This window comes from Triticum aestivum, chromosome 4D (genome assembly GCF_018294505.1).
Source record: "Triticum aestivum cultivar Chinese Spring chromosome 4D, IWGSC CS RefSeq v2.1, whole genome shotgun sequence".
In the NCBI taxonomy this organism is placed as follows: Eukaryota; Viridiplantae; Streptophyta; class Magnoliopsida; order Poales; family Poaceae; genus Triticum; species Triticum aestivum.
In genome coordinates, this window is record NC_057805.1 from 15,346,770 (window position 1) to 15,354,820 (window position 8,051).

At 51.6% G+C, this 8,051-nt stretch overlaps 1 protein-coding gene across 1 annotated transcript; it reads left to right on the top strand.

Annotated features, from left to right (window-relative positions):
- The first annotated feature begins 991 nt into the window (after nt 1-991).
- On the top strand, nt 992-2,093 carry LOC123095769 (oxalate oxidase 2). Its single transcript, XM_044517333.1, has one exon. The coding sequence runs from the start codon at nt 1,167-1,169 to the stop codon at nt 1,839-1,841; it is 675 nt and encodes a 224-aa protein (XP_044373268.1). The 5' UTR covers nt 992-1,166; the 3' UTR covers nt 1,842-2,093.
- The last annotated feature ends 5,958 nt before the right edge of the window (nt 2,094-8,051 follow it).

The window sequence follows — 8,051 nt, forward strand, 5'->3', positions numbered from 1 at the left end:
GCACAGGCCCGTTGATTGCCACTGACAACCATGTTTTTGTTGTTTCGCTGGCGCCATATTTTCCGTGATCTAATATTTAAACTGCAAGGAGACAGGCAAGCAGGGCGCCATATCTGCACTTGATTTGCTGACTGATCGATCAGTAGTAGCCAATGAGAATCCCGTCTCTGCGCCAACGTGCTACTATATATTATTGGCAACAAGTCATCGATCAAAAAGAGAAACAAAACAAAGAGAGAACTATTTGAGAGAGAGCGTAGCCAGGTTCAGTTCAGGGTAGGTACGCCGCGGTGAGTAGCCTCCCATTTCTGACGATCATGCCATACGATAAACCGGCCGGCGGCGAGACCGGCCAGTTAGCAAGCTTGAAATGCCAACACACGTCGCGCTCGCCCAACTTCAACCATGGGCTAGCAGAAATGCATAATTAACCTAGCAGAAATCCTCGCACCGTGATCACTCACTTTGTTTGCTGAGAAATAATGCCAAGGCCTTCAACATAGCAAATTATGATTTCCTGTGCATCTAATTAAAGTATTGAACTCATTAATTGTGTTTATTAGTTCAGTCGAGACTTGAGAGACGGCACGTAGCTAGCTTTTTCATCTTGCATGTCGTCATGCAGCCCCTGGACACTGGCATTTCTCTCTTTTGCTGTTGAATGAAGACCCTGGCCTTTCACCATCAGCACGCCCCTGAACTTGATAAGCCTAGACCAAACCCATATGCATGATTGACGAATAATGGTGTGCACGAATATTATGAACCCGTTTCCAAGCGCAATACTCCATTGAGATACACCTCCTCCTTGTGTCTGTTCGTTGGTCCCATTTCCTTAGCAGCCGGCAGTGGCCTTGACTCTGACTGCCCCCATCTCCATTTTCATCACAAGCTAGCTGATGCCACGCAAGTAATATATCTTTAATAAACTCGCTGCCTTGCCTCGTGTGTCCATTTGCAAATGCATGCAGTGACGACATGCACATGCATAGCTTAATTAGCTCCATGCATCCACTGCTTGCATCAATCCCCTATATAAAGGACTCCATATGCCTCACCATTCACTCATCCACCACAGCTTAGCAGCAGCAGCAACCAGTGCCTTAGACACTCTCCATCAACAAACTCTAGCTGATCACTCCTAGCTAAGCTTTGCATAGCAAGCAATGGGGTACTCCAAAACCCTAGCGGCTGGCCTGTTGGCCATGCTGCTCCTAGCTCCAGCCGTCCTGGCTACCGACCCTGACCCTCTTCAGGACTTCTGCGTCGCCGACCTCGACGGCAAGGCAGTCTCGGTGAACGGGCATCCGTGCAAGCCCATGTCGGAGGCCGGCGAGGACTTCCTCTTCTCGTCCAAGCTAGCCAAGGCTGGCAACACGTCGACCCCGAACGGCTCGGCCGTGACGGAGCTCGACGTGGCCGAGTGGCCCGGTACGAACACGCTAGGCGTGTCGATGAACCGCGTGGACTTCGCACCGGGGGGCACCAACCCGCCGCACATCCACCCCCGTGCCACCGAGATCGGCATCGTGATGAAAGGTGAGCTTCTCGTTGGAATCCTTGGCAGCCTTGACTCCGGGAACAAGCTATACTCCAGGGTGGTGCGCGCTGGCGAGACGTTCCTCATCCCACGGGGCCTCATGCACTTCCAGTTCAACGTCGGTAAGACCGAGGCCTCCATGGTCGTCTCCTTCAACAGCCAGAACCCCGGCATCGTCTTTGTGCCCCTCACGCTGTTCGGCTCCAACCCACCCATCCCAACGCCAGTGCTCACCAAGGCACTCCGGGTGGAGGCCGGGGTCGTGGAACTTCTCAAGTCCAAGTTCGCCGCTGGGTTTTAATTTCCTGGGAGCCTGCCCTGAAATGATCAATATATAATTCAATATATGCATGCCAGCAATACTTAATAATTCTCATCAGAAGACATGTCTTCAAGCTTCGTGTTAATCTCGCATGCAGTTAATTATAATAAGATAGAATAAGTTAGCCTCATGGTTTAGCCTTCAGATCCAATATGGGGAATTGTATGTACTACTTTTTATTGTCGTCTTTGTTCTTTTCATTGAACAGAATATATAATTAGCATTTTCGTATATTTGTCCCATTACCTTTTATAAGTCAAACATGTTCTAAAGTTTACGTCACGACTGCATGGTGAGCGATCTCGAAATCATTCTGAAAAAATGCTCTCAAAATTACGTGAATACATTGTTAGAATGCAAAATGTACCATGTATTGTAGCAATCTCAAGAATGTGCCAAAAAACATGAGAGTGGTTTTTCTACCATGCACGGAATATCTTGTACATGGATCCACCGTCCGTTTTTGCTTTGAGATTCATGCTACTTAAAATTGATCTTGTTTCTAATGTTTCATTCTTTTTCTTTTCTTGTTGCGAAGTGTATCATCATATTTGAGTCAAGTGGCTCACCGCTTAGTTATATGGTGGACCTCTATGCTCACCCACAATGGGGAGATTGTGTTGTTCAAGGCGGTTCTCTCAGCTATGACTATTTACTAGAACATGAATACGCGTGTTGCCGCGCCCGTCCGTCCTCAAGAAAAGAATAGAAATTTAGAAGAAATATATGGGGTAAAATATATGGAAAATCGGTATCTATGTAGCATGACATATTTGTTCAAAGTTTGGCGTTCAATTAGCTAATAAGAAAATGTGGTTATTAATTGGTGCAACGAAGCCATATTCAGTATATAAAACAATAGAACACGGATTTGCACACGCCGGTAAATAATTGTAAATTTACGCCTACACACTATATATTTGCCGAGATTCCGTGTCCCAACATCAAGCTGCAAATCAAAATCTGCAGGAGCTTGAAGTATCACATAATATTTTGATTGACCAGAAATGAAAAACATGACTACCTGAGCACTACCCACGCAGTTCCACGAATGCATGCAGTGTATCTCACAAAAGAAACCGACATCTATACACGAGATGAGGTGAGAGAAACAAGATGAGGCTAGTACCTGTTTGAGGTCTGCTCCGAAAAAAAATTGGAGACAACCCGGAGATTGGGATGGATCAGAGGACCTGTTCATGGACAACCCGGCCCGTCGGCCCGAACCCGAAGCCCGACATTCAGGCCGGGCTCGGGCTCCACTTTCTGACATTCGGGCCGGGCTCGGCCCGTCGGATTTTTTCTTCGGGCTTTGTCAAGCCCGGCCCGAACCCGACCCGGCCCGACAAATGATCAGGTTTACCAGACCCAACTCCTCGAAGACAAACCATCTTTGGTTGTGAAGCAGCTGTCTGCGGCTCCATTGCTCCTTTTTATCCTTCCAGATCTTCACACGGGCTACACTTTGCAGCCAGGAGGTGGCCGAGAAGGCCACTGGTGACTCCTTTGCACCATTCTCTTTCATCATCGAGTTTGTGTCCATGAAGAGCAGTGCTACTGCTGCATCGCTGGGGAGGTTGCGCCAAGGAGGCCAAAGATACAGTCAAACCAGGGGCTCATCACCGTCGCCGGCTGCACGGATGGGGATGGGACGCTTTAGTTTTTTTTTTTTGAGAAATCTCCCCACTTTATTACTCAACGATAATGTTCATAGGTACACGGTTCGGGTCATGAGGAGTGCCCAACCAAACATGTCTACCTAAGCCTAGATTACAGGCCGATTTGGCGAGATTATGTGCTTCGAAATTATGGTTCCTACGCTCATGAACAAAAGAGCACAAAAGAAAACTACTACTACGTTCTATTATTTCATGTACTATTGCTGAGTGAGGGCCTCTAATACCATAATTAATATCCTTCACCACGCCCAAACTGTCTGATGCCACCATCACTCTCTGGATGTTTCGATCATCTACTAGGGCCAATGCTTCTCTGCAAGCAAAAGTTTCAAGAATCATTTGATCAATGATACCTCGAACCAGGATGGCCGAGGAGCCAAGGTAAAGCCCTGTGTGGTCTCGGCAAACGGCACCCACCGCTCCTCCTCTTTTGTTGCGCAAAATCGCTGCATCCACGTTCAACTTCGCCACTCCCACCGGTGATGCAATCCAGGAATTGGGAGAGTTATGTTGGGCAGCACCTGGGACCTGCCTTGGCGCAACAGGGGCCAGCTGGCTCAGCTCATTCATATACGATGTCACGAACGATGATGTTTGCTGAGGAGATTGAAAGATACCCTCATGGATTGCTTTCCTCCTTGCAAAGCAGATGGCCCAAAGAGTGATAACCATTGAGGTAAACGAGCAATGATTCAATATTTCACTTAACTCGAACAGCCAGTTCTTTGCCCGAGGCTCCACATTTTCTGTCATCTTTGATACTAGCTCCGGCTCCGCCAATGACCACGTACTCCTTGCCATAGTGCATGATATAAGCGCATGGCGCCAAGAATCCTGCACCCCACACAGCGGGCATGCATCCCTGGTTGCCATGTTTCTCTTGTTCATCACGTCTGTCTTGGTAAAGAGTGTCGTGCGAGGCGCCATAGGAAAATTCTGATTTTTGATGGGACTGTAAGCCCCCAAAGCTTCGTCCAATCTTTCTCCTCATGATCGTTGCTCGATGAGCCAGCAAGCTCATGCAACCATCCTTCCCTCGTATATTTTGTATTTACCAAAAATCTATATGCTGAACTCACTATGAACATGCCCTTTTTGTCAGGGTTCCAAGCCCAGAAATCCTCTGTGTTCCTAGTGCAAACTGGGATCTTCAATATTGCTTCGGCATCAATGGGCAGAAAGACTCCCCGGACTAACTGTTCGTCCCATGCTGCCATCGCCGCTAAGAGCAGCTCAGAAACCTTCTCGGGAGGGTTCGGGACGCTTCAGTAGAAGAAGCTTGTGATGCCTCGCGGATTTTTTTTTAGGGGAAAGCCAGTTCTTTATTTATCGAATTCCAGAAAGTGGGATAATGCTTACATCATGTGGTTGGCCAAACCACACATGACGCATAGGTGCTAGATTAAGAGCGTATCTAGCTAAGCGGTGAGCTTCTACGTTACTGTCTCGACTTTCAAAAATAAAACTACAGGAAAGAGCAGTAGAACGGGCTTTGATCTCGCTGATAATTGCGCCATGTTTGCCGTGGGAACCTCCAGCAATGTCTCTCACCACCTGTTTTGCGTCTAACGCGACCACAAAACTCTGCAACAGAAGATCCTCAGCTGCACAAAGTGCCTCCCCGCAGGCTATCGACTCCAAAATCATTGGGTCATCAACTCCTTGCACCACCAGGGCTGCTAAATAGTCACCCCTCTCGCAACCGCGCAGCCCACGTCATTTCGGACCCATTAACGACAAGCCGTCCAAGTCAACTCGAGGAGCAGCGGCTCGGAAAGGTTGGATCGGCCAGTACACACGCTGTGACGGGCCGCCCATAGCGCACAGCCCGCTTCACGTGAATTCATCCAGATGGATCCACGGAGCAGCAGCCCTATGAATTGATCTGGTCCGTTTGTGAGCATAATCAGATGGCTGGTGGTGCCAAAACGCTGAGAGAGGGCGTAGGTAGCTCCATTTTACTGTTTAGTAATAACATGCTTTCTCTATATGAATTTGCTGCAATGGGTCTTCTAGTGTCAACAAAATCATTAGAGTGTTTCTTTTGCATGGATCTAAAGAAGCCAAGGGCAGCCATCCCCGTGGTCTGGGAGCAAGTGTGTCGACTGCCCGAGTTTGGCGGGGTCAGTATACACAATCTTCAGTTGCTTAATCATGCTCTTCGTGCCTGATGGCTCTGGATGGAGGGAGTGGGTTCGATCAGATCTTGATCTGAGATGAATGTAACTACTTCAGTGCGAACTCGTGAGTTGTTTCTCGTGGCTACGCGATGTGAAGTTGGCAATGGGCAGAGGGCCAGTTTCTGGCATGATAGGTGGCTACTTGGTCGCAACCCGACATCTGTAGCTCCACATATGCGGTCGTTCGTCCATGCGCGACGGTCCAAATCCAAAACTATGGCAGAGGCGAGACTGGATAATCGATGGGTTTGTGACATTCATGGAACTTTGTCCGTACGGGCAATTGTGGAGTATCTCAGCCAGTGGGCCGCAATTCAGAACATGTCGGCATTTACTTTAGAGGTGGATAAATTCTCATGGCGTCTCACAGCGAATGGATGCTACTCGCTGAGTTCAACCTACAAGGGCTTCTTATTTGGTTCAATATAGGCAGACTATGCAAATTCCCTGTGCAAGAACATCGCTCCACCCAAGGAGAAATGCTTTTGTTGGTTGGTTATGCGTGACAGATGTTGCACTGTAGATAGGCTGACAAAGAGAGATTTGAATCACCCTCGGTGCACTCTTTGCCACCAAGCCATGAGACTAGTGCTCACTTGCTCGTCCGGTGTCCTATTCCTCATAAGGTTTGGTTTAGGCTTTTGGGTTCTAGGGTCGTCGGGTCTTTGATCCCTTCTCTTGATTTGGTCTGTGCATGGTGGTCCTCTCTTCGAGTCAGGCTTCCTCCAAGACATGGAAAGGAAATCGTGGCAGTTTCTATTGCGGTCATGAGTGTTGGCCAGAATAAGCCGCGGTGACGGGTCGGGCATGTCCAGCGCGTGTATAGGCGCGAGCTGGGCGTGTCGGGTCCGTGGCGTAGGTGTGCGTGTGCGTGTGTGTGTGTGTGGTGCGGGCGTGTCCATGCATGTGTACACCGCGCGCGTGTGTGTGTGGGGCGAAGTCGTTAGCGATCGAGACCCGGTGATCGCGTTGGTTCGTTGCGGGCTCGGCGCGGCGAGTGCGCGGAGTGGGCCGAACCAGGCGCAGTAGTGGGTAGAGGCGTGGGGGCTGTGGCCCAGCGCTGGCCCGGGTATAAGATCGCAGCGTCGATTGTTGTAACGGCGGAGGTGTTGAGTTCGCGCTCAAGGAAACATCGTACTTGCGGCGGGCGTTCGTGCGCTGGAAAGCTCCCGGTTCATCGTGCCCTCCTCCTTCCTCCTTCTTCTTCCTCTGATCGTTCGAACAAGCGCGCGCGCACACACAGAGAGAGAGAGAGAGAGGGGAGCAAGGGCTAGCTAGGGTTAGGGTTTTGGTTCCAACAATTGCATTAGAGCCATGTTGCGGGAGGCAATCGCCGGCAATGTCGATCGTGCCATACGCCGGCGGGTCGGGGAGCTCGCTGCCGGCGCCGGTCCCGATGCTAACTGGGGACAACTACACCACGTGGGCGATCAAGGTGGAGGCCAACCTGGACGCTGCCGGGCTGTGGGAGGCGGTGGTGATGCCGAAGGACGCGGCAGCGGCGGTGATCGCCAAGAAGAACAAGCCGGCGCAGGCGTACTTGCTCGGCGCGCTCGTGGAGGATCTTCTGCTGCAGGTAGCATCCAAGAAGACGGCATCGGAGGTGTGGAGCAGCCTCAAGGCGCGGTTCGTCGGAGCAGATCGCGTCAGGGCGGCGCTTCTGAGCGATTTCGAGCTGCTGCGGATGGAGGGCGGGGAAACGCTAGACGCCTTCGCCGGCAAGATCAGCGGCATGGCGGCTCGCTATGCCGGGCTGGGGTCGATGCTGGAGGATTCGGCGATGGTAAAGAAGCTCCTGGACTCGGTCCCGGATCGCTTGTACGCCAACGTCACCGGAATGAAGCAGTTCTGCGACGTGAACTCCATGCCGTCCGAGGAAGCTCTCGGGCGGCTAAAGGCGTTCGAGGAGAGGCTGCGACGGCGTGGATAGGCGGGCGGCGAACGGGCGGACGGCGAGCTGATGTACACGGCGGCGCAGTGGCAGGCGCGGCAGCAACGTCAAGGCGGTGGCGGTTACAATGACGACGACGGGGCGGCGAGCACGGCATCTGGCGGCGGGAACAAGCGCCGCGGGCGATGCTACAAGTGCGGCGAGCGCGGCCACTTCAAGAGGGAGTGCCCCAAGCTGCGGAAGGAGCCGGCGGCGGAGCGCGCGCTGCTGGTGGACGCCGGCGTCGAGGACGACTGCCTCCTCTGAGCGGCGGCTTAGGGGCTTAGTGTTGGCCAGAATAAGCCGCGGCGACGAGTCGGGCACGTCCAGCGCGTGTATGGGCGCGAGCTGGGCGTGTCGGGTCCATGGCGTAGGTGTGCGTGTGTGCGTGCGTGTGGTG

What these genes read in the sequence shown, in the direction of transcription:
- LOC123095769 (XM_044517333.1), top strand. Translation starts at nt 1,167, where the DNA reads ATGGGGTACTCCAAAACCCTAGCGGCTGGCCTGTTGGCCATGCTGCTC.